The 26,895-nt window shown below is 40.4% G+C and overlaps 1 protein-coding gene across 16 annotated transcripts in view; it reads right to left on the reverse strand.

The window, feature by feature from the left end:
• Positions 1-26,895, reverse strand: part of mtmr3 (myotubularin related protein 3) — a 128,453-nt gene that overhangs the window by 23,554 nt on the left and 78,004 nt on the right. For 13 of the 16 annotated variants that reach the window (XR_015072327.1, XM_085961704.1, XM_085961698.1 and 10 more), the window contains 12 exons: positions 25,099-25,181; positions 22,699-22,865; positions 21,666-21,762; positions 20,455-20,568; positions 17,823-18,022; positions 17,518-17,649; positions 14,706-14,817; positions 14,162-14,360; positions 13,113-13,298; positions 12,841-13,011; positions 9,164-9,309; positions 3,440-4,913 (listed from right to left, as the gene is read on the reverse strand). Coding sequence is in view for 15 of the 16 variants with exons in the window: in XM_085961704.1 (XP_085817830.1) it covers positions 3,440-4,913; positions 9,164-9,309; positions 12,841-13,011; positions 13,113-13,298; positions 14,162-14,360; positions 14,706-14,817; positions 17,518-17,649; positions 17,823-18,022; positions 20,455-20,568; positions 21,666-21,762; positions 22,699-22,865; positions 25,099-25,181 (3,081 nt within the window). In the remaining variant the exon portion in view is untranslated. The remainder of the gene's footprint in view (positions 1-3,439; positions 4,914-9,163; positions 9,310-12,840; positions 13,012-13,112; positions 13,299-14,161; positions 14,361-14,705; positions 14,818-17,517; positions 17,650-17,822; positions 18,023-20,454; positions 20,569-21,665; positions 21,763-22,698; positions 22,866-25,098; positions 25,182-26,895) is intronic. The other 3 variants (XM_085961713.1, XM_085961709.1, XM_085961706.1) reach the window with 1 other exon arrangement.

Below are 26,895 nucleotides of genomic sequence, written 5' to 3' on the forward strand. Positions count from 1 at the left end.
TTTCAAAATGGTGATGTTCACAATATTAGGGAGTGATTGTGTTTTTTTAAAAAAAACAATTGCAACTTTTTAAAAAACGTTCAGACCGCAAAATTTTAATTATAGTACATACATTGCTTGATCCTTTTTCTGTTGCTCTATTTGGATCATCACTAGTTGTTACATCATTCTCATGTCAAAATTGTATCATAACAACTTGCATTTATACAGCACCTTGAACGTAGAAAAACGCCCCAAGACGCTTGAAAGGCGTGATCAGAAAAAGGACGCTGAGCCAAAGGAGGAGATATTAGGAGGGGGAACCAAAAGCTTGGTCAAACTGATGGGTTTTAAGGAGAGTCTTAAAAGGAGGAGACGGAGGTAGAGAGGTAAAAGAATTAATGGGAGGTAATTCTAGAGTAAAAGATTTAGGCAGTAGGGAGGTAATTCTAGAGTAAAGGATTTAGGCAGTAGGGAGGTAATTCTAGAGTAAAGGATTTAGGCAGTAGGGAGGTAATTCTAGGAGTAAAGGATTTAGGCAGTAGGGAGGTAATTCTAGAGTAAAGGGTTTAGGCAGTAGGGAGGTAATTCTAGAGTAAAGGATTTAGGCAGTAGGGAGGTAATTCTAGAGTAAAGGATTTAGGCAGTAGGGAGGTAATTCTAGAGTAAAGGGTTTAGGCAGTAGGGAGGTAATTCTAGAGTAAAGGATTTAGGCAGTAGGGAGGTAATTCTAGGAGTAAAGGATTCAGGCAGTAGGGAGGTAATTCTAGAGTAAAGGATTTAGGCAGTAGGGAGGTAATTCTAGGAGTAAAGGATTTAGGCAGTAGGGAGGTAATTCTAGAGTAAAGGATTTAGGCAGTAGGGAGGTAATTCTAGGAGTAAAGGATTTAGGCAGTAGGGAGGTAATTCTAGAGTAAAGGATTTAGGCAGTAGGGAGGTAATTCTAGAGTAAAGGATTTAGGCAGTAGGGAGGTAATTCTAGAGTAAAGGATTTAGGCAGTAGGGAGGTAATTCTAGAGTAAAGGGTTTAGGCAGTAGGGAGGTAATTCTAGGAGTAAAGGATTTAGGCAGTAGGGAGGTAATTCTAGAGTAAAGGATTTAGGCAGTAGGGAGGTAATTCTAGGAGTAAAGGATTTAGGCAGTAGGGAGGTAATTCTAGAGTAAAGGATTTAGGCAGTAGGGAGGTAATTCTAGAGTAAAGGATTTAGGCAGTAGGGAGGTAATTCTAGAGTAAAGGATTTAGGCAGTAGGGAGGTAATTCTAGGAGTAAAGGATTTAGGCAGTAGGGAGGTAATTCTAGGAGTAAAGGATTCAGGCAGTAGGGAGGTAATTCTAGAGTAAAGGATTTAGGCAGTAGGGAGGTAATTCTAGGAGTAAAGGATTTAGGCAGTAGGGAGGTAATTCTAGGAGTAAAGGATTTAGGCAGTAGGGAGGTAATTCTAGGAGTAAAGGATTTAGGCAGTAGGGAGGTAATTCTAGGAGTAAAGGATTTAGGCAGTAGGGAGGTAATTCTAGGAGTAAAGGATTTAGGCAGTAGGGAGGTAATTCTAGAGTAAAGGATTTAGGCAGTAGGGAGGTAATTCTAGGAGTAAAGGATTTAGGCAGTAGGGAGGTAATTCTAGGAGTAAAGGATTTAGGCAGTAGGGAGGTAATTCTAGGAGTAAAGGATTTAGGCAGTAGGGAGGTAATTCTAGGAGTAAAGGATTTAGGCAGTAGGGAGGTAATTCTAGAGTAAAGGATTTAGGCAGCAGGGAGGTAATTCTAGGAGTAAAGGATTTAGGCAGTAGGGAGGTAATTCTAGAGTAAAGGATTTAGGCAGCAGGGAGGTAATTCTAGGAGTAAAGGATTCAGGCAGTAGGGAGGTAATTCTAGAGTAAAGGATTTAGGCAGTAGGGAGGTAATTCTAGAGTAAAGGATTTAGGCAGTAGGGAGGTAATTCTAGGAGTAAAGGATTTAGGCAGTAGGGAGGTAATTCTAGAGTAAAGGATTTAGGCAGTAGGGAGGTAATTCTAGGAGTAAAGGATTTAGGCAGTAGGGAGGTAATTCTAGGAGTAAAGGATTTAGGCAGTAGGGAGGTAATTCTAGAGTAAAGGATTTAGGCAGTAGGGAGGTAATTCTAGAGTAAAGGATTTAGGCAGTAGGGAGGTAATTCTAGAGTAAAGGATTTAGGCAGTAGGGAGGTAATTCTAGAGTAAAGGATTTAGGCAGTAGGGAGGTAATTCTAGAGTAAAGGATTTAGGCAGTAGGGAGGTAATTCTAGAGTAAAGGATTTAGGCAGTAGAAGGCATTGCCGCTGATGGTGGGTGAAAGGGGTGCGCAAGAGGCCAGACAGAGGAACGGAAAGTTTGGGGTTTGTAAGGTTGGAGGAGGTTACAGAGATAGGGAGGGGAGAGGCCATGAGGGATTTAAAACCATTGATAATTTTAAATCTGAGGTGTTGGGGAACCAGGAGCCAATGCGGACTAGGAAGGGCAGAGTTGAAGTGTGAGCAGGACAGGATACGGGTAGCAGCGTATTGGGTGAGTTCAAGTTTACAGAGGGCGGAGAATGGAAGGCTGGCCAGGAGAGCATTGGAATAGTTTAGTCTGGAGAGGACAAAGCCATGGATGAGGGTTTCAGCAGCAGATATGCTGAGGTAGGGGCAGAGGTGGGCAATGTTACACAGGTCGAAGTAGGCAGTAACCGAGTTTGCAAACAGTCTGGTTTAACCAGACAATAGTTGGGGAGAGGGATAGATTCGGTGGCAAGAGTAGAGTTTGTAGTGGGAGCTGAAGATGATGGCTCTGCTCTTAATCTTTAGCTGGAGAAATGTGCGGCTCATCCAAGACTGGATGTTGACATGTAGTCTAATAAGATAGAGGCAGTGAAGGGTTCAAAAGCAATGGTCTAAAGGTAGAGCTGGGTGTCCGGTGCATACATGTAGAAGCCCAACCCATGTATGCGGACGATGCTGCCAAGGATAAGTAAGGAGATGGAAAAGGTCGGGGCCAAAAGTAAACCCTTGGGGGATTCCAGAGTTAATGGTACAGGGGTGGGTGGTAAGAAAAGCCATTACTAGAGATGCCCTGGCTACAATCAAGTACATAAGAGTGAAACCAAATGAATATAGAAAGATCTAATATCATGATATCCTTTGTTGCACCAATAGATCACTCACAGAGAGCAACTGAAAGTGTGAAGACTCTCAATAGACTCTTATGATCCAGGCATCGCCCAGTTTGACCAGTACTACAGCCACACAGTGTAAAAGCAACAATGCCCAGTGTTATAATTAAGAATATACGGCTGAGGTAGAATAGTTGCTAAGAAACTATCAACATTGAACCCCATCTATCAGATTACTGTACATTGAAAACCAAAGATCTGACAATTTGGTTACAAATGAACTGCAAGTTATATGCTAAAAAAATGGTACAGTCAACTTTCACAATGTAAGAAAACTGAAATTTCCTATACTTACCACTTCATCACTAAAATCTCCATTAAAACGCAGAGATGAATTGCTAAAATGCTGGCACTCCAGCCTGCTCCACAGTTCTTGTACCTGTTTTTTCAAAGTTTCTACCTCCTGTTGATGCCCTGCCTCTATCTGACGAAGTCGCTGTTGGATAATGTCATTGTACGTGGCCAGCCCATCGTCATCCAAGTGGCTTCGTGTAGGTTGATCTGGGCTTGTTACTGGCTGCTGTCTTCCAGTGTAGTAATGTGGCCACTTGGATTGGGGGTTTCTAAAATGGCCAGATGGAAACTGTAAAGAGCTGCAACTAGCTGCAGAAACTTGTCTACTTAACACCATTTTCCCCCTCATCTCATCTCCATTTATACAGAGTCCATTAGCGGTGATATTTCTTTGAGTGCCACTCCCAAAGTCTGCTGCTTTTTCTATTACTGTATTTTCACTATTGACTTCTCCGTTAGGAACAAATCCATCTTTACATTCACTTAACGACAAGGCACAAGGAGGAGGCTGTGTACTCTGAACGCTTTTATCTGAAGTCCTATGTAGATCAGTTGCAGATCTTGGTTTCACTACCATATCCTGGCTTTCAGGCAAAAATTGAGAAAAACTATTTTCAGAGTCTGCAGCAGATACCATGATACCATTGGTCCTGGTATTCAAATAAAGTTTATTATTAGAGTAGGTTTGTGGCACTTCCTGCTTTGCTCCATCTTCCGTTAAAGTTTCAGTAGAGCTTTCCAAAGTAGATATCTTCTCCTCCAGCTTGTCTGGAGCAGTTAAATGTGGTAAGCAAGGTTGTGGTGTAGTATAGTGACTTTCTGGTTCAATGTTTGGGTTAATAAAATCCTCTGCTGTAGTACATGGTTTTGTATAACTTGATGGACTATCAATAGCAACATTTCTGAAACCAACATCTCTAGCAGGTAACATTTGAATGTGGTTAATGGACTCTAAGAACCCATCCTGGGTCTCCTCTTCTGAACTTGTAATATCGCCAGAAATAGGCTCAGTACTTTTCATTTCATTAATTGCTAATGTTTCTGAAGAGTCTGTGACAAAAGTTACCAACTGATTATTCAGGCCACTGTCAAGCTCACTTTCACTACTTAAAATATTTACTTCTCGTTTTAGTTCTGTTACATCCTTCGATTGTTCCTCCAACCCACTATCCTCTTTAGAGGCTTCTTGTAAAATATTCTCCATTTGACCTTCCCCAACGCCAGCAGCAACAGAAAGTTCAGCTCCTAATGGGTTCTTTCCCAGCTTTCCTAATTCCAGTGCTTCACTGTTGAAGGAATCATCTAGTCCATTCCCATCCATCATTCCCCCTATTCCAACACTGTTAAGTTCCAATGACTTGCGATGTTCCTGCCATTTCTCATTTAGGCTTGGATCACTGGAGCGTCTATTTGCTGTGGGCCCAGGGTTATCACAAACAGTTGTTAAGTTGTCAAATGATCTCGTCTTTGGTAACCTATTGCCAGACAGAAAGATGTTAGAAACAGAACACCGATACTAATCTGTAAAGGTGTTATCGCTGCTATTCTGCTTCTCAGAGCAAGATGGCATTAATTATTTTGCTGCAGTTTAAAATTTCCTTAAAAGTGTATCCAGTTATTCAGCACATTTCCAGAATAGGAATAACAATGGCCAATGCCACATTTAGCACTTAAAATAACACCCACCATACACATACATTTGTAACCTATTTGTTACCGCTCTGCTCTACACATACATTTGCCTAAAATGAAAGCTCATAACTTAATAGTTATGAACATAAGAGTACAAAAGATGAAATATTAAACGAAGTGCACGGAAGTCAAAAGATGTGACAAATGGTGTTCCCCAAGGAACTGTTTTGGAGCCTCAACTTTTCATCATTATTTGTTAATGACATGGATGAAGGAATAGGGAGTCGTATATCCAAGTTTACAAATGACACTAAGTTAGGAAGGGTCAGTAAGTAGTGGAGATGGGAACAGGCAAAACTATGGCAAATGGAGTTCAATGTGGTAAGTGAGGTCTAGACGGGACTATTCGAACGCACTCCTGGCTGGCCTCCCACGTTCTACCCTACGTAAACTTGAGGTCATCCAAAACTTGGCTGCCCGTGTCCTAACTCGCACCAAGTCCCGTTCACCCATCACACCTGTACTCACTGACCTACACTGGCTCCCGGTTAAGCAACGCCTCGATTTCAACATTCTCACCCTTGTTTTCAAATCCCTCCAGGACCTTACCCCTCCCTATCTCTGGAATCTCCTCCAGCTAGGCCATTCAGGAGCAAAATCAGGAAGCACTTTTTCCACACAAAGGGTAGTAGAAATCCGCAACTTGTAAACTTGGATATACAACTCTCTATTCCTTCATCCATGTCATTAATAAATATGGTGAAAAGTTTGCCTGCTCCCATCTCCACTACCCCAAAAGGCTGTGGATGCTAGGACAATTGGAGCTTTCAAGACTGAGACAGATAGAATTTTGTTAGATAAGGGTATCAAGGGATATGGAGCAAAGGCAGGAAAGTTAAGTTGAGGAGCAGATCAGCCACGATCTAATTGAATGACAGAGCAGGCTCAAGGGTCTGAATTGCCTAATTATGTTCCTATGATATGACCAAAGTTTCTGTTGGCTTGGCTAACATTATTATTATAATTGATTTAGAGCCATGTTAATTGGGTTGTAAAGTATACTTTTGAATAGTACTATAATTTAGCAAAATCATAAGCATACCCAAGACATACTTATATTTAAATTAATCTTGTCGCTGGGCCCATTCTAATTTGTGTGGAGGACAGATAAATGAGGAAATATGGTAGCTGACAGTAAGATCCACCATTCACAGAGGGGGATTTATAATGAAATTGAGGGAACTGAGTGGCATAGCAGATTAGATGCTGGTTTTCAACCTCTGGGACCTGGGTTCAAATCCAATTCAGATTACAGAGGTGCAATCCTATGTGAAATTAATTTGCACAAGTATCAATTCAGCACAAACTAATTGGTAACCTCACTCAGAGGCCACAGGTTGTCTGTTTTGGGAAATGGAAAAAATATCACACTGGTGCAACTGGTGGTGCTCTTCTAAGATTGGGGACAGAGTCAAGGGAGCTTTACTCTGCACTTGGCTGTGCTGTACCTGAACTGGGACTAGTTCATGCTGATATTTGGTGCTTAAAATGGGAAGAGCTCCATTCTCTAGTACTAACATTCGTCATCACCTTGATAAGCAGAAAAAATGCACAGAAAATATTAAATACAATGTATATAATTACTTTAGCTACACCATAAAAGTACTTCTAGTTTAACAAAAATACATGTTTATCAAATAACTGATTTAATATTAGTATTCATCCTGGTTTCTCAATCTACACAACCGTGATCCCAAAATTAAATGGTTATTAATAGTCAAGAAGGAAAGAGACTAATAAAAAATTTTTTTTAAAGTCTCTCATTCAGTTTTGTTTAAATAATTGCTAAGTAAAACATTCAAATAATTCTATAATATATTTTAAAATTAGTTCTTGCCTTTCTCCTTCCCTATAAATCTGCTAACACTATTTGTCAGTAGCAATATTAGGCAAGCTATTGATGCATCTAGGATGCGGAGTTAGGGATACCTTTTTTATATTCAATTAATAAAACCAACCAATTTCCTTTTGCACACGGGAGTGCAGAATAGGCCATACTTTCATACTTGTAAAAAGAAATTGGCACAAATGTTCCTACAATGCACCAAATAGTTTTATGCTCTTTGAAGCACATATCCAAGTTCAAAGAATCATAGAATGGTTACAGCACAGAAGTAGGCCATTCGGCCCGTCGAGTCTGTGCTGGCTCTCGGCGAGAGCACTTCAGCTAGTCCCACTCCCGCGCCCTTTCCCCGGAGCTGAAACATTGACTTTTTAAAAATAAAAGTGTGTCAACATTAAACTGGAGTTGGGACAGTTTCATGTTGTGATCCACTGGACAAACTCTGTAGTTTCCAAAGTCATTAAAAAGTTAACATCTACAATGTTAAGCAGGAAAAAAAAAATCCTTCATTTATCTGGACTGAATTTTAAGCAAGGTCTTCTTCAAAGAAAATGCAGACTTGCAGGTTTCTTTCAGCTACCACAAAGCAGGTTTCTTACCCCATCTTCCTGCCCAAACACATTTTGCTTTGTTTTATTTGAGTGTTTGAAAGGTAAATGCTCAAATGGATTCTTAAAAAAAGCATACAGCAAGATCTAGTTTATCATCCAGATGCAAGCAGACGTCTATAACAAATATTAACAGAAGGCAGCAGTGTCAACGTTAAATTGTTTATTTAAAAAGGATGCGTAAGTGAATCATGAAAACTATTTGGTGAATTACAATTATTTATTTCAATTTCTTGCTTTTAAAATAATTTTTCTTTGGTACGACACTAAGTTAGGTGGCACAGTAAATAAGAGCAGAATGTTGCAACAGGACATTGATAGATTAAGTGAATGGGCAAAACTGTGGCAGATGGAGTTTAAATGTAGGAAAGTGTGAGGTCATCCACTTTGGATTTGGATCCAAGATAGGTCAGATTATTTTCTAAATGGCAAGACGCTAGGAACTGTGGATGAGCAGAGATGTAGGGGTCCAAGTGCAGAAATCACTAAAAGCTAGTGGACAGGTACAAAAAATAATTAAAAAGGCTAATAGAATGTTAGCTTTTATCTCAAGAGAGCTGGAATACAAAGGGGTGGAGGTTATGTTAAAGCTGTACAGAGATCTAGTTAGAGCTCATCTGGAGTACTGCATTCAATTCCGGGCGCCGCACCTCAAAGGATATACTGGCCTTGGAGGGGGTGCAATGCAGATTCACCAAAATTATACGGGACTTAAAAGGGCTAAATTATGAGGGCAGGTTGCATAAACTAGGCTTGTAGTCCCTTGAATATAGAAGATTAAGGGGTGATCTAATTGATGTGTTTAAGATGATTAAAGGATTTAATAGGGTAGAGAGAGAAAGACTATTTCCTCTGATTGGGGAGTCTAGAACAAGGGGGCGTAACCTTAAAATTAGAGCTAGGCTGTTTAGAGGTTGTGTCAGAAAGCAGTTCTTCACACAAAGGGTAGTGGAACTCTGGAACTTTCTCCCCCAAAAAGCTATTGCGGCTAGGTCAATTGAAAATTTCAAAACTGAGATTTATAGATTTTTGTTAGGCCAGGATATTCAGGGTTACAGAACAAGGCATATAGATGGAGTTAAGATACAGATTAGTTATGATCTAATTGGCAGAACAGGCTCAAGGGGCTTAATGGCCTACTCCTGTTCCTATGTTTTAAAATCAATTAAAAAATTGAAGTATACATCAGCATTATGCTAGTACATTCAATATCAATATATACTTTAACATGTGCCTGTATTTCCAAAATCAAAAATATCAAGTTAGCTTTTGAAGAAAAATTGGTTTGCCGTAGAATTTTAAATGCTTCTTTAAACAAGGTAGCATTGTGAAACATTTTCCAAGTCGGTCAGCAAACGACTGAAATTTACTTCCGTTTTTCCTTTGCCAATTTAAATGGGGTACTAAACATTATATGTAAGATAAGGCCATAGACATGGCTCATTTACAAAGGCCAGTAGATTAATTAAATCCTTGCCCAACAGATTGTTCTGCCCCACTTTATTAAAAATCCCTCTTTTTCTCATAACCAAATTTGTAATGATTTTACTTCACATGAGCAGACTCTCAGCTTGAAGCTCACCTTCCCACTGGCTGTTCTTCAGGGATGGACCTTGGGACTGGATAAGGTGCACAATGGTCATCAGCAGGCGTGGAGGGAGATGAATTGGGGATGTACACTGCACTCCAAAGCATCAAATTTCTTACATGGCACACTGGATGCAGTACCTAGTTTAGATGTTGAAGTGTTTTCATTAGGATATGCAACCCATAGATCTTAATGTTTGAATACTTTTTCATTTAGATGCTTATACTCCTTAAACAAAATCTACTGTAAAAATTGTACAAAAATTATATAGTTTTCTTCCAAATCAGATTGGAGCATTAAGTATTAACTAAAACAAAAATAATAAGCATAAAAGGACGTAATCAGAATTTTAATGAAATTTCATCAACATGGATCCCAGGAATGAACACTGTAACCTTTCGGCAAGTGTCAATATTACTAGAGTACAAGTAATAATTGTGGTTCCCACATATCATTTCCCAGTATCTGACAATGAAAAGCTAATGGTACGGTAATAATCATGGGTGATTTTAATCTCCAAATCAAATTGCCCATGGTAGCCTTGAGGAGCAGTTCATAGAGTGCATCCGGGATGGTTTCCTAGAACAGTATGTAATGGAACCAACCAGGGAGCAGGCTATCTTGGTACTGTGTAATGAGACAGAATTAATAAATGATCTCATAGTAAAGGATCCTCTAGGAAAGAGTGATCATACCATGGTTGAATTTCAAATTCAGTTGGAGGGTGAGAAAATTGTATCTCAAACCAATGTCCTGATCTTAAACAAAGGCAATTACAATGGCATGAGGGCAGAACTGGCTAAAGTGGACTGGAAAAATAAATTCAAGAGTAAGACAGTTGAAATGCAGTGGCGGACATTTAAGGAGATATTTCATAACTCTCAACAAAAATATATTCCAGTGAGAAAGGTTTTAAGAGAAGGGAGCACCATCCGTGGCTAACTAAGGAAGTAAAGGATGGTCTCAAATTGAAAACAAAGGCATACAATGTTGCCAAGATTGTTGGGAGACCAGAGGATTGGGAAATTTTTAAAAACCAGCAAAGAATGATTAAAAAAAGAGATGAATTATGAGAGTAAACTGGCAAGAAGTATTAAAACAGATAGTAAGAGCTTCTACTTTTATATAAAAAGGAAGAGAGTAACTAAAGTAAACGTTGGTCCCTTAGAGGATGAGACTGGGGAATTAATGGGGAACGGGGAAATGGCAGAGACTCTGAACAAATATTTTGTATCTGTCTTCACAGTAGAAGACACTAACAACATCCCAATAATGGATAATCAAGGGGCCACAGGGAGGGGGGAAATAAAGACAATCACTATCACTAAGGAAAAAGTACTTCGTAAAATAATGGGACTAAAAGACGACAAGTCCCCTGGACCAGAAGGCCTGCATCCCAGGGTCTTAAAAGAAGTGGCTGCAGAGATAGTGGATGCATTGGTTACAATATACCAAAATTCCCTGAAGGTCCCAGTGGATTGGAAAACCGCAAATGTAACACCCCTATTTAAGAAATGAGGGAAGACAGAAAGCAGGAAACTATAGACCAGTTAGCCTAACATTTGTCATTGGGAAAATGCTGGAGTCCTTCAAGCAGTAGCAGGTCATTTAGAAAATCATAATGCAGTCAAGCAGAGTCAGCATGGTTTTATGAAAGGGAAATCATGTTTAACAAATTTGCTGGAGTTCTTTGAGGATGTAACGAGCAGGGTGGACAAAGGTGAACCAGTGGATGTGGTGTATTTGGATTTCCAGAAGGCATTTGATAAAGTGCCACATAAAAGGTTACTGCATAAGATAAGAGCTCACAGAGTTGGGGGTAATATATTAGCATGGATAGAGAATTGGCTAACTAACAGAAAGCAGAGAGTTGGGATAAATGGGTCATTTTCCAGTTGGCAAACGGTAACTAGTGGGGTGCCAGTGATCAGTGCTGGGGCCTCAACTATTTACAATCTACATTAATAACTTGGATGAAGGGACCAAGTGTAACGTAGTCAAGTTTGTGGATGATACAAAGATGGGTGGGAAAGCAAGTTGTGCAGAGGACTGCAAAGGGATAAAGAATCTGCAAAGGGATATAGACAGGCTAAGTGAGTGGGCAAACATTTGGCAGATGGAGTATAATGTGGGAAAGTGTGAGGTTATCCACTTTGGCAGAAAAAATAAAAAAGCAAAATTATTTAAATGGGAGAGATTACAAAATGCTACAGTTCAGAGGGACCTGGGGGTCCTTGTGCATGAAACACAAAAAGTTAGCATGCAGGTACAGCAAGTAATCAAAAAGGCAAACGGAATGTTGGCCTTTATTGCAAGGGGGTTGGAGTATAAAAGCAGGGAAGTCCTGCTACAACTGTACAGGGTATTGACGAGATCACACCTTGAGTACTGCGTACAGTTTTAGTCTCCTTATTTAAAGGATATACTTGCATTGGAGGCAGTTCAGAGACGATTCACTAGGTTAATTCCAGAGATGAGGGGGTTGACTTATGAAGAAAGGTTGAGCAAGTTGGGCCTATACGCATTGGAATTTAGGAGAATGAGAGGTGATCTTATTGAAACATAAGATACTGAAGGGGCTCGACAAAGTAGATGACGTTTCCCCTCGTGGGGGAATCTAGAACTCGGGGGCACAGTTTCAGAATAAAGGGTCGCCCTTTTAGAACTGAGATGAGGAGGAATTTCTTCTCTCAGAGGGTCGTAAATCTGTGGAATTCTCTGCCCCAGAGAGCTGTGGAGGCTGGGTCATTAAATACATTTAAGGTGGAGATAGACAGATTTTTGCAAGTTAAGGGAATGAAGGGTTATGGGGAGTGGGCCGGGAAGTGGCTTTGAGCCCAAGATCAGCCATGATCTTACTGAATGGTGGAGCAGGCTCGAGGGGCCAAGTGGCCTATTCCTGCTCCTATTTCTTATGTTGTTATACCCTCATGAGATCCCATACAATGTACTAGAGTATCTAGAAATCCCACCTCAGACTTCCACATATTTTACAAATTAGATAACTCTAACTTGAAGGTAAACATTTCATATCTAGCATAATCAGGATTTACCCTATTCTTAGCTTTTCATTAACGGTTGAATAGTACTGAAATTTGACTTAATCCTTTAATTTCTTCTCACCAGAAATTCTATAACTTTCTCCTGCTTGTGTCCTTACAACTGCTTCTCTGTATCTACTTAATTTCTATTCCCATTATTTGTAAGTGGTCACTCAAAATAAATTTGATGACAAAAATGTAATTTAATTAAAGGTTCCACTCTACCGACATACATACATACTTTGTTTTTAGCACCAAAGGGTGCTTTAGAAAATAATGACTGACTAAAAAAATCAGGTCTCAGCACCCTGAAAACATTCTAAAGCATACAGCATCAGTTTCAGCTTTTGTGGTTGACGAGTTGCTAATGTAGATGTTTATGTAATGATAACAGTAACAGCAAAACAAAGACATACAATCCAACTAATACCATCTAATTAGCCTACTATACAGTTATTTGCCATTGTTTTTTTAATAAGTAAAATGTTGAATAATCTTTTTAATGTGGTAAGAGATAATTTATATTGAATTAAAATTTCTCAAAATAACTGTAAACAAAGCACGGGGAGCCAAATGATTATTGCTTATGTGGAACAATCATCTTACAGAAATTGAAGTAAGCAAACGTACAGTTTCAGATTGTGAGGTGTACAGGAGATTTTTAAAGGCTTTGTTAGCTGGCCTCAGTAGGGACCAAACAGAGCAGGTTCTTTCCTGAGTATGTTTCTCTTCACGCTCCTTTGCACTGTTGCACAGGAATGTTCCAAAAAGGCAAGAATATGTATGCTGCACCAATTTAACCTATAATAAATAGATAAGGAATAAATCAATAAAGCCATTTATGTTTAATTTTGGCAAACCAGCCTACTCCAGAGGGAAAGCAGTAAAACCACTCTACTTACAAGGAATGCTTCATTAAACTCAAATGAACAAGGGAACTGTCTCTGTAACTGATGAACACAATCCAGCCATTGAAGAAACACAGGACAGCGTTCATTAAGATCATCTGAGTTTTCACCATGGCCACATCGATCAGCAAATTTATGACCAAAATCCAGCCATTCTGTTTCCACCAGTACCTGAAAACCCTGTAAAATATGGTGCTACGTATATTAAAACCTCACTCAGCATGTGCATTTCAGAAATATCAGTGTTATCGACGACTTTGTATTAAGACTCAAAAATTCACTATTGCTCTGATTTTGGAACACAAACAAAATACCAGAGGTAAGTCAGTTAACTGTACAACATGTCTTTAGGTGTGTATTTAATAAGATGGCCTCCTCAAAACAAGCTCATCTGGCTAATGCGTTGATAGGAGTTAATTAATTGAATATAATTATTCATATTATGCTAAACATTTTCAACATTTTTGTGCACGTCTGAACTACTGACAAGTTTTTACAAAAGGGTCCATTCCACTCAATGTATAATTCCAATTTGAATCTCAATGGCAATTTGCTTCCTTTTAAAAAAAAATGAACAGATTCTATATTGAGCTATCCAAAGATTTACATCATTATTACTTAAAAGTTTTTATTGGGCTTCAACACATTCAAAACAAATGTAAAGGAAGCATGTGCTACCGTGATTTTCACTTGCAACCTTTAAGTGCAGTATTTTCAGAAAAGAAAAAAAAATATTTTGAGGCTTAGAGTGGGATAGCATCCTATCAGCATAGTTGATAAAATGCATACCAACTGCACATTTTAATTCACTAAATCATCTCCAAATTCATTCTTCCTGAAAACTTTTTATTCTTATATAAACAAAGCGTGTTTATAAAATGTTTTAAGGTTCACTTAAACACAGCTTTTAGAAATGTACATGTTTTACAATATCATCCGTAATATCTTCAAATTACCTTTCCTGAAAAGCATAGTGTTTATAAAACTGCTAACGCAACCCTCTAGCATATTAAGTTCCTATAAAACTTATCAAACACACACACCTCTATGGTTCTGTAGTAAGGATCCAGCAGTAATTTTGATAGAGCCACTATTTGTGGTGTTCGGTCCCAGCCGTCAGAACAGTGTACTAAAACAGGCCGCTGGTCTCGATCGACTGCATTAATTACAAGTACCGCTGCTTTTAAAAGCACAGATAGATGCTGAAGCCATTTGGTACCTTCTAAGGCTGATAACCAACTGCTAATCAAAAAACAAATCAAATCAATCAGGAAAATATTTTAGATTAATTTATATGCGTCTCTTTGCATCAAACAAATAGGACATTTAATGACGCAGTCAGATATGAGAAAGATTTAAATTTTACACAAGCCTCTGCGCATATTTTTTGCATATAAAGTACTGATGTTTTAAATACAATTTGCAAAAAATAAATTTCAAGATGATTTAAGGCCAAAATCATTAGTTATTTTGTCTGTCTAAAAAGTAACTCGTGTCCACTTCCCATGTAATACAAACATAACCACACAAAATAAAAATTGTTAAATTTTTCCTAACTTGAGCAAAGCGCAAAATCAAAAAACTTACTTGGCAGGGTCTGGCATCTGTGTACAGAGAAATCTCAATGACTGAAAACTTTTCCGAATGGAGTGAATGTTTGCCATACCCATAAATACTACTTCACAGTTGGGGTAATATTCTGCAAGAGAGAAATAACATTTGGAAAATAATAAGTTATTATACAGGAAACTCTTGATTTACCGGCACCTAAATAACCGGAAATCTCTGTTAACTGGCAAAATGCAGGAGTAGGTTCAGGTAAGTTTTACTTCATATTAGTGGCCGTTCCTGGATCTGTGGCCGTGTAACCGGGGTTCTTGCACCGGTTGCTATGCAACAGGGACACCTGGATCTGTGGCCGGGGTTCCTGTACCTGTTGCTATACAACAGGGACGCCTGGATCTGTGCCCGTGTACGGGGCTCTCGTACCTTTTACTATACCTCTGTAATCCGGACTTTGATAAACCGGCACCACGCCAGTCCAGTCTGTGCCGGATAAAAAAAAGTGTTTCCTAAATGACAAAACTGCTTTTCTATAATGCCAACACTTAAAATGAAGACTGATCTTCTCCTTTCCCACCTAATTTCAATCATTTCTTAAACATCAGCCGGGGTTTTCTGTTTCTGCACTTGCCAGTCCGCAATTTTCCCCCAATGAAGTGAATGAGCAAACAATTGACGACTGGCAAGCGCAAGTGACTTAGAAACAGGGATGAGCAGCAGCTTAAAAATCACGAACAAATGTATTTGTACAGCCTTGCAGTCACCAAACACTTTCCTTAACCCTTAGTATACTGCTCTCCCTCCACATCACTTCAAACAGTGCTCTCCATGGGTACACAACTATAGTTGCAGGTTTTTTTTTACTGCTTATCCAAGTATGGGACGACAGTAGTTGTGAATAGAAAATGTTTCCAACTTTTTTCTGCCCAGTGTTAGCAAAAGTACTCCCACATTAGGTATAGTACAGCTTCGATGTAAAGCAGAGACCTCTACTTTACCACGCCCTCAGAAGAGCTCCCCCAGCGCACTATGGTGAATTTTTATATTTCCATACAAGATGTTTCTGTGATGACAAGATCACAAGATAATTATGACGGGCTTATCTTGGTTCATCCATCTAACTGGTTCTTAAAAATAATTCCAAGGATTTTTCCTCCACTAACTCTTTCTGGAAGTCCATTCCATGTCTTGATCACTCTGAAGAACGTCCCAATATCAGTCCTAAATTTAATTCTAATGAGTATGATCCCTTGGCCCTTTGTCATTTTCTCATAATATAAAGTAAGTTTCCAGGTTTACCTTGTCTATACAGTTTCCAATCTTATTTACTTCCATCGGATCACCTCTCCAAAAAACAACTCCTTTCGAGCTGAAAAGCCCAAGTTTCTCTAGTGTTTCCTCATAGCACAGACTTCTCACGATCAGAAGTCAGCTTGTGATTCTTCTTTGCACTGTCTCCAATTCTTAAATATCTCCCTTGTGTCTAGGTGACCAGGACTGGACTCTTGGACTGAGATTGGAAATTTAATGCTGAATTATCTCTCGGTGTGTTTGTACCCACTAGGAACCAGCTCAAGACTGCCCAAAGTTATGTCACATAAACCACTTGCAGCCAACACAGAAGGTAGATTTTCATCTGAGCAGTTCAGACTGGGTTCAAACCCAGGCTGCAATAGTGAAAGGAGTGTGCTTTAACTTATTGTGCCACCCAATCTTCCAAGTGTGTATGTTTACCATTATAAAATACATGCAGAAAGAATTGGTGTGAAATATTGACAGATATAAAGTAGTCATGGTAGGAAGAACTTTCATTTATTAAATTCTGTATTAATCAATAGACAATCTCTTGATCTAAAAAATCTGCCACTACAGGTAGACTATCCTTTATCCGAAAACCTCGGGACCAGCCGAGTTTCGGATAAAGGAGAATTTCGGATTTCGGAAGGTGGGTCGGCGGGGGGGGTCGGTCGGCGGGGGGTCGTGCGCACGACTTACGCTGACGCTCAGCGTAAGTCAGGCGGGGTCCGCGGGGGGGTCGGCGGTTGTCGGGGCTGGCGGGGTCGGTGGTTGTCGGGGCTGGCGGGGTCGGCGGTTGTCGGGGCCGGCGGGGTCGGCGGTTGTCGGGGCTGGCGGGGTCGGCGGTTGTCGGTTGTCAGGGCCGGCGGGGTCGTCGGTGGTTGTCGGGGCTGGCGGGGTCGGCGGTTGTCGGGGCTGGCGGGGTCGTCGGTGGTTGTCGGGGCTGGCGGGGTCGGCGGTTGTCGGGGCCGGCGGTTGTCGGGGTCGGCGGTTGTCGGGGCCGGCGGTTGTCGGGGCCGGCGGGGTCCGCGGGGGGGGGGGGTCGGTGGTTGTCGGGGTCGGCGGTTGTCGGGGCCGGCGGGGTCCGCGGGGGGGTCGGCGGTTGTCGGGGCTGGCGGGGTCGGCGGTTGTCGGGGCCGGCGGGGTCCGCGGGGGGGTCGGTGGTTGGCGGGGTCGGCGGTTGTCGGGGCCGGCGGGGTCCGCGGGGGGGTCGGCGGTTGTCGGGGCCCGCGGGGGGGGGGGGTCGGCGGTTGTGTCGGCGGGGGGTCGTGCGCACGACTTACCCTTTATCCGAACTTCCGAAACCGGAACCCTCTAAAAACCGAAGGTTTTTTCGTTCGTACGCACGACTTATGCTGAACGAAAAAACCTTTGGTTTTTAGAGGGTTTCGGTTTTCGGAAGTCCGGATAAAGGGTAGTCTACCTGTATTATCCTCTAAAGACCTGGTTTGCCATTTCTATCAATCTTGTGATACAAGCTGCACCAGTTCCCAAATGTTCTATTCAGCACTATTTTTTACATTTTCATGCTGATACTCACCAGGGCATTCACACCCACCACCCTTTGCCCTGTTAGCCACAGCTGCTGCATATGACCTAGCATCCAATATCAAAAGCTTATGTGGTGGACTGCATAAAGTTTCTACTCCAGCTGCATTAGTCATTGAAGAATCTAAGATGAAAAGACAATTAAGCCTAGTTCACAGCAATTATAAAAAGTATGCACAAAAGCATCAGATCATAAAAGTACTACCAAAAGGATAACAATATGACATTAGCCAAAAATACAACATGCATATTACTGAGTCGCTATAATATACAAGAACAAACCGTTACAACTCTTACCAAATTCTCCATCAGACAGGTCGCTGCCATTAGGAAAATCTCGTATGCAGTTGCCATTGACATGTTTGGTGGAACTGCTGTCCATGGCACAAGCTTTTGCAACAGACTGTATTAGGTGCTCATCATCTGCATTCCTCCAACCCCACCAACTGACTTCCGGCTGACCACAGCGTGCAATCACTGCTCCATTGCCCTGGTGCCTGAGATTCCAGAAAGGAAATACTTATAAAATATATAAATTTGTATTAATGGTAATGGATTCAATTGTGATTAACTTTATACTGGGTAATTGGATGTTGGAGTCTGAACACCAAAGAATCATGGAGTGGGTAGCATCAATCCTCCAATCATGAAGTTCTAGATCACTGTGGGGAAAATAATGGAACTCAGGTGTGTATGTTTCTTTGTTTATTTAGTTGTTTTTTGGGGGGGGGGGGGGAGCAGGGGGAGAAACAGAAACAAATAGGTGTTTTGTGCACCATATAGAAGCCAGTTTTAGAGCAGCAGTGGGATAGACCCAAGAACAAGATATCTGCTTAACTCAGCTGAGAATGTTACCGGACATGTAAAGATCCATATAAAAGGATAAAATCCCATTAAAAAAAACCTGGTATAATTAATGACTGCACCAAAGTGTGCTGGGACATGCATTTGTGCCCACGGTCTGCCATTTCACTGAGTTCCCAATCTCGGTGGTGCTGCTGAAGAGACATCAAAGTTGAGGCCAATCGCTCTTGTGCTGAAGAGAGAAAAGTGGAAGGGAGTATCATCACAGATCTGTCCTCGTATATCTTCTTGCAGCAGGCTCAAGAGTGCCATTGGCAGAGCTGAGAGCAGGTCTGTAGTCCAAGGAGATCTTAAAATAGGGGGTTTGGGGAAGAGAAGAGGATAGAGATAGTAACCTTAACAATCGGTTAGATTTATTGTTGTGGGATCTTACGGAGTGCAAATTTTCTGCCACATTTGCCCACTACACCACAAAAGTAATTCACGGAGCGTGAAACGCTTGCAACATCCAGGACACATGGTATGGTATTATATAAATTGAAGTTCTTGTTTTAGATATTGTCACAAAAATGATAATTGTTTTAAAAAACTTAAAATAAAACCAAATGAAGTGTTATTTTTAAGTTTGACGCAACTGTGGACTTGACTAGTCATGGTGTAACTCTTTGCAAACTGATTAGTTTTCTAAAGAAAAGCTACAATACTGGACAGGTCTGGTCAGCGTGGTAATGTTCCAACATACCACATACGAGCGGTGGAAAGACGTTTCCAGATCTATGTTGTACCAGTAGAAGCACAAGTACAAACAATTGCTCACAATGAGGATAAAGGAAACCTGAAGTAAATCAAATCAGTAACATATCAGCCCAGCTCATTCTTGTAAAACCAACAGCAATTGGCTCATTGGCTGAGGCAGGACACACACCTGCCTATCCATCAGCAGAAGAGTATGTATTGTGGAGACACAAAAGTTGGACAAAATAAAACTTAAAAATAAGAAAGTGTGCTTACAGCATTCATCTTTAGACTTAACTGCACTATTCCTGTAGTCTAGGCTTTTTAAAAAGTGTGTGTCAAGGGAGAATATGCTAAGAACAGTGTGCAAACAAATGGTTAAGAAAACCATCCAACATATGCATATAGGTACAACAAATACCAAGAAAAAGTAGCATACAGTAAAAGGGCATGCAAAGCTTGCAACTTACTTTGCCTTTCGCTTTCATTGCATCCATCTTGTCTTTTGACTTTCTTTTCCGTTTTCAGTAGGTTATACATTAGTTTCACTCATGCAACGCAAGTTGAGTGCTCCACCTCTCAATAATTTTAGCTAACTCCTTGCTGGGAAAGAAGCAGCAGCAGTGCTGGTAGGTGACAGCCTGGAGAGGGAGCTGAACCTGAGGCAGCCAAGATGGCAGCGGTGGGGGAAACAGTAACAGAGAAGTCTGAGAACGCTTCTAAAAATTGGGCAGGAAAATTCTCAAACATGGGGATTGAACTTCTTGCCAAATATCATTGCTGCAGAAGATGCTGAAAGCACACATAGCGATCAGAGTCAACATTATTGTTAAGTGAGCCCAAAAGTATTCAGATTAAAGCCAATAAATTAGTTGGGCCAGCTAATAAACAGAAAACCAACTCACCAGGAAAGTGAAATGGTTTTGATCTTATTGAAGTCATAAATGACTGCACAAGGACAGTTTACAGATGCCTGCAGATGGTTCATGAATTGCAATGCTCAAAAGGAATCCAGAGGAAATTATTTTCCAGGTTAGACAACATTCTGTAACTTCTTAGCAACACCAAGGACTTGCACAAGGGATACCACGCGTGAATAGTTCCTAGTACTGTATGCCATTTTCAAAGGCATTCTATGTCTGGTGAGAAGAATTCACATAGGAAGAAATAGCGGAATTGTTTGAATTGCTGGGATGATAGGTTACTGTTTTAAGTGGGAAGATGGACAGCTCTATGAATGCTTCCCATAAAATCATATTTCAATATTTTGTTTCATCATACAGATATTCCCCCCCCAAAAAAACTGATCTGAATGACATGTTCAAATGGTCACTTCGTACTGTACCGGGTTCATTTTGACAGATCTTATCTCTGTGAATCAATTTTTCACCTGTAGACAACACTTGGAATCCTCTTCCACGATCTAAAGTTTCCAATGCTCTCAAGCTCTTTATCAGTTAGCCAAGCTGGTACAAGTAACTGCTGTGGGTAACTGGTACATAACCTGCAATTCAAGACAAAATACTATTTAATCCAATGCTTGTCATTTCATTTAGTAATGGCGACATTCAAAGAATATAAAAGGCAATACATGAAAAGAAACAAGTTTTACTTGCATAACGTCTCAGAATATAATCAGAGCACAATTTATCACTCAAGAATTGGGGATACTTCGCGTGTTGTAACAGAGCTTATTATATTTCCCTCTTATACGCAATCAGGGGAATTGGCAGATAAAGAAATATATAAAAATGTTTTACCAATATTTCAAACATTTTAACCATGTAAAATGACCAAGAAAATACAAAGAAAGTAAGCATCAATTATTATAGTATAGTTTCAATGAATTATGGGAACATAAATGTTAAAATCATCTTGCACCAGGAGCTGATGAGAAAGTTGTGGGTACAATTTAAAAGAATGTCAACATGCTTAATTATAGATAAGCAAACATCATTGTAAAGGGTCCATCCAACCTTTTTAAGCATAACACTGTGGAAAATGCATTTTGGCAAAAAGAAAGTTTTGCTACTTTAATACATGGCTTTTGTTAACCTTAAGTACTCTAATATTTAATAGCACAGAGCATGTTTTGTTTTATGTTCAGGGAAGTGATTAACTTAAAGAAACCAACATATCATTTGATTAAATTAATGTATCAGATTCCAAAATTAATAAAATGTCAAGATACAACACAAACAGCACCAACCTAACTTTCATCAGAATGATTTTCTAAGCGATGCAAAATAACAAAGGCAAACTGTTGTGTATTTTGAATGTTGTATTTGAATTGTCCCACATAGCTTACCGTAGTTGTGATGTGCAATGCACTCTGGGAAATAGAGTGTAGGGAGTTGAGAAGACTCTCTTGAAAGTGTTGGCTGTGAACTGAACTTTGTCTCCTGCGTACTCTTTTAATTGTTATACAAGCAAGGTTATTAAACTCTTGAGATTTAACACAAACCTAACCATCACTTTCAATGGCTTGCAGTGACAGAATCAAATATGTGTGCCTATTTGGCCAACACTAAAGGTTAGAAGACTAAAGAATTGAGTATTAAGAAGCATCTACAGGAGCAACAATTGTAACAAAGTTCTTACCTGTATTTATCGTTGATATTTGTGATCCTCCATGCATTTTGCATATCAAAGCACATTCGTTCCACCTCATTTTTAAATCTTGAAACAACATGCTCACCTGAAAAAAGATAATGGATAGATTACAGAAATACACAGTGACAATTCAAGTGGCTTGTTCTTCTTTGCCTTTCTAAGCTATCAGCAACTTCTTCAATTACTCAAAACATTTGAATTGCAAAACTTTAGGGTAAATTATAATCTACTGAACCTTCACTGTGAATGAGAAAAGATAGTTATAATTGAGAGAGATCTACTGGATATAAGCACAACATTGAAAAAAAAAATCCACAACTTTCTCCCCTCCTCCCCTTAACTCATCTGACTCAAACTCGGATTATAGTTTCAAATGTGCTAATCACCTTTTGGTAGCTCACTCAAGTGGCTATTCTTCGTATAAGCACCTACAAAGTAGTGTCGATGGTTATTTGACTACGGGGCATCACAGCTGAGCTCACTCAATGCCCATGCATGAATAATTTCCAGCAAGGATCACTGAACAGTGATCAGAAGCAGGGAACTTTGTTGATATTTCCCTCCATAGCCCAGAGGCAGAGAGATCAACTGTAGTGCCCCAACCATAACTCAGCTAGGACCAACCAAATTAACGCAGACTTGGTAATGAATCTGGAATCTCAGTGGTTGGATGACCAGTGTAATTCTGAAATGCGAGCATGTCTTCCAAATAATAATGATTTTGAGTTCCAGAACTGCTTGCATTCTTAGGTTGTGCACATCAATGCTGGCAAAGATTAATGTTGAGGGGAGTGAAAGAATTTGGGGGGGGGGGGGGGGGGGGGGGAGAAATTGTTCACATCTAATATATCCAGCAACAAGTGTACTTCCTGTCAGCCAAGTTCTCAAATGTGATTCTCAACAGTTGCAACTGTTTTGCTGTAACAGTACTTCCTTCCTGACTGAAGGAAACTGCATGGTGGGGATTTCAATTTTACATATAAATTATATGGAGAAATGAACACACACTGCTAAACAATACCTGGTCGACACAAGTCTCCGTGTTGCTCTTTTTCACTAGCATATACATCCATACACCAAGCATGGTAAGCAAAGGCAAAGAGGTCTTCTATCCTTGCAGGTGGCCGTATAACATTGTTCAGACGTTTTACCCACTCTTGACATTGTTCAAAGGTAGAAAATTGACACCTGTTCGTGTTTTTTTTTTATAAAAGAAAAATTTATACATGAAGTGACAAAATCTTTACAGCAACTGGTAAAAATCACATACAATGAATATTTACTATTCATTCATATGATGCCATGTATTTTACCATCAGTATACCATTCAGCAGATTCCTTGTTGTCAGAAGGTTCAAGCCCCACTCCAGACACTTGAGCACATAATCTAGACTAACATTTCAGTGCATCACTGAGGGCGTGCTGTACTGTCTTTCGGATAAGACGTTAAACTGAGGTGCCGTCTGCCTTCTCAGGTGGACATAAAAGATCCCATGACACAATCCGAAAAGGAGCACGGTAGTTTTCCTGGTGTCCTGGCCAATATTTATCCGTTAACCAACAATATTAAAACAGATTGTCTGGTTATTTATCTCACTGCTGTTGGTGGGACCGTGCTGTGTGCAAATTGGCGGTCACATTTCCCTACATTACAACAGTGACTACACTTCAAAAGTACTTCATTGGCTGTATAGCATCTTGGGCTGACCAGAGGTGGTGAAAGGTGCTATATAAATGCAAGTTCGTTCTTTCTTCTTTATGATGTTAACAGCAAGTGTACTGCTTAGCTTTAGGAATTTATCTAAGCAAATTATAATAAAGACAAAAGATGATTTGCTAATCCTCCCAATTTTGTCTTACGAAAAAATATTATAGGTTAGTATATTTATATAATGCAAGTTAATCTCCCATGGCATTACACACGGGGAGTCAAGATCAAGCGTAGCGTTGAGGTCAAGTAGGATTAGAGGCCAGGGGATAATTGGACCAAAGTTGCAGGCTTACCCTGGTAAAATCGTATATTCTTTCCCTATATTATAGTTAATTGGCAAAACTTATGCAATTTGGAAAACAGAGAAGTAAAGTCTGTTTGAGCATAGGAATTTCTCTGCAGTACAGGCTAAGGAGCTCGAAGACAAAAAAACTGAGGTGTTACAGCACCACCACTGGAGGAAGAGTGGAATTACAGTTTAATAGCTATAAATGTGGACATTTAATGGGAAAAGTTGATACAAAAGTTATATTTCTGTCACACAAAAGGAAGTATAAGGTTTTATAGATAGGAAGTATACACACACGCACGAGTTTTAATATATTATAGATAGGACTGAACAGGAAAGCTGTGCTGGAAATCTACACTTCAATCAAGATGTGTGTTAATCAGGCTCAATTGTACTTTGAAAATACAGGAAACTGTGTGCTATCCGGAGGTGAGCTATCCGGCAATCTGGAGCCACCGGCAAAAATCAGCCGTCGTTTTTTATTCTTTTTGTTTTTTTTTGCTTTGTTTGAACAGTCAAGCTGTGCAAGGTCTGTAGCTATAGCAACAGCTTCAGCTACAGAGCTTTAGGGCCACACCAGAGTGTTTAGAAGCTGTTGCTAAGCAACAGTGTTTGTTGTCAAATACGGAGATAAGAATCTCCGTATCTCTCAACATTAACTCTGGAGAGTACGGCACTTTTTAGGCAACGGCAGCAGCTCGGTCCCGTGGGTGCCGGATAGCACAAAGTTTCCTGTATTTTCAAACAGAATTACAGTAACTCGCAGCCCAATGGCACAATGCACCAGTGTATGCCCAATACTGTAACAAAATAAGGTTTGCACTTGCCAACTCCCCATGTGGCAAATTCCCACTCTCAGTCAGGCCATCAAGTAGAATCAAAAGTTGAAGAGTGCCTCAACCAGGCCTCCTACTCTATCTCCTTACAACTATTTACAAATTAGCACCAACAAAATCATGGCACAGATTACTTGTGCACCATCAGGTGGTTTAATTGTGCATGGTATTTTTCACGGTGGGAAAGAGGAAGAAGAAAGATCAACAAAAACCATTCCAAAATTAAATGATTTTTAAAGCCATGTCCAATTTAGCAGGAACTGCATCAACAGTCCTAATAAATCAGTTACGCACTTTTGTGGTTCTCACTGGGCAACTAATTCAGGTACAATTACCCCAATATTCCACATGCATACAGTCTTTGCATGATTAGTTTGTATATTTTATAGATAGAAGCTTTCATAATGTCCCAATGGTTTGTCAGTGAATATCTACAAATGTAGATTTTTTTCCATAAATGTGACATTAAAATATCTAAAAGAATACTCCTTTAATCGAAGACACTTAGCATTATACTGTAAATATAAAAACGTTAAAAATCTAGAAACAAATAAAAATTTCCTCCTGTAATCCAATTTTATGTACCTGATAACTTTGCAGTCTTTACAAGTCAAATGAAGCTGGAACATCTCACGGCATTCAACACTTTCAATCAGCTGCAAAGGAACCTGTCAAAGGTACCAGAAAAAAGGTCATTTTACAAATATCTATATTGAACAATAAATCCTTTAAAGGTAAGCTACTGCAGATACACAAACTGCAAGTGGCACTAGGTAGAACCACATTTTGAGCCATCAGTTACCAATCAGAACAAAAAAAAAGTTTTGATCAGCAAACTATCAGGCTAAAGCTTTTCTTGTCCTGAAACTATAAACCAGCCATCTAATAGCCTCTGCACTCTCTTGAAGAACATAAGAAATAGGAGGAGTAGTAGGCCATTTGGCCCCTCGAGCCTGCTCCATTATTCAATAAGATCTTGGTTGATCTTCTACCTCAACTCCACTTTCCTGCACTATCCCCATATCCCTTGATTCTCTTAATATCCAAAAATGTATTGATCTCTGTCTTGAATATACTCAACGACTGAGCCTCCACAGCCCTGAGGTAGAGAATTCCAAAGATTCACCACCCTCAGTGAAGAAATTTCTCCTCTTCTCAGTCCTAAATGGCCGACCCCTTATTCGGAGACTGTGACCCCTGGCTCTAGACTCCCCAGCCAGGGGAAACATCCTCCCTGCATCTACCCGGTCAAGCCCTGTAAGAATTTTGTATCTTTGATTAACAATTTTGTTAGATCAACATACTCTGGAACATAACCCAATTACAAATGATTATTCATTGTCTTTGACCAACTCAAGTGAAATTCCTGCAGGCTTAGTTCCCTTTCTTATACATTATGTATATCACTGACTTGGCACCGTCAAGGTTTTACCATATTTCTCTGAGATGAGACTGCGTACATGCATATTATAGAACTTCTGCATCATTCCTTCTTACTTGGTGACCTGCTGTCTTTGTCTCTTCCTCAGCTCCTTTCCCACATTACAACAGTACTTGGTCTTGGTTCCTCGTGTGCAACACCACAAAAGACTGACTGGAATAGTATTACAGGTAGACTATCCTTTATCCGAAAACCTCGGGACCAGCCGTGTTTCGGTTTTCGGAAAATTTCGGATTTCGGAAGGTGAGCGAAAACACTTCGGTTTTCAGAGTAATTCGGTTTTCGGGAGTGCGGATAAAGGATACACTATCCCTTAGCCGAAAGGGTGGGGGTCGGCGGGGGGTCGGGGTCGTGCGCACGACTTACGCTGAGCGAAAACACTTCGGTTTTCAGAGTAATTCGGTTTTCGGGAGTGCGGATAAAGGATACACTATCCCTTAGCCGAAAGGGTGGGGGTCGGCGGGGGGTCGGGGTCGTGCGCACGACTTACGCTGAGCGAAAACACTTCGGTTTTCAGAGTAATTCGGTTTTCGGGAGTGCGGATAAAGGCTGGTAACACTATATCTTATCTGAAAGGGGGCGGGGTCGGCGTCATGCGCACGACTTACGCTGAACGATTTTGGTTTTCAGAAGTGCGGAAAAATGCTACACTATCCCTTATCCGGCTAGGCCTGCAATCTCCTACCCAGGAGGGAACTCAGTGACACTCTGCCCTGCTCAGCGTAAGTCGTGCGCCACTCTGGTCATGTCGTGCGCACGACTTACGCTGACCGAAAAAACCTTCGGTTTTTAGAGGGTTTCGGTTTTCGGAAGTTCGGATAAAGGGTAGTCTACTGTAGTACCACAGGTGGCACAAAAAGTTCCAGGCAGTGAGGACAGAGGTTTTACAGAGCTGACGGAGGTTACAGAGCACCTACAAGCTCCAGCAAACTTGTGTTCAG

Source organism: Somniosus microcephalus, chromosome 19 (genome assembly GCF_052327205.1).
Source record: "Somniosus microcephalus isolate GS21.2 chromosome 19, FLI_Smic_1.0, whole genome shotgun sequence".
NCBI lineage: Eukaryota > Metazoa > Chordata > Chondrichthyes > Squaliformes > Somniosidae > Somniosus > Somniosus microcephalus.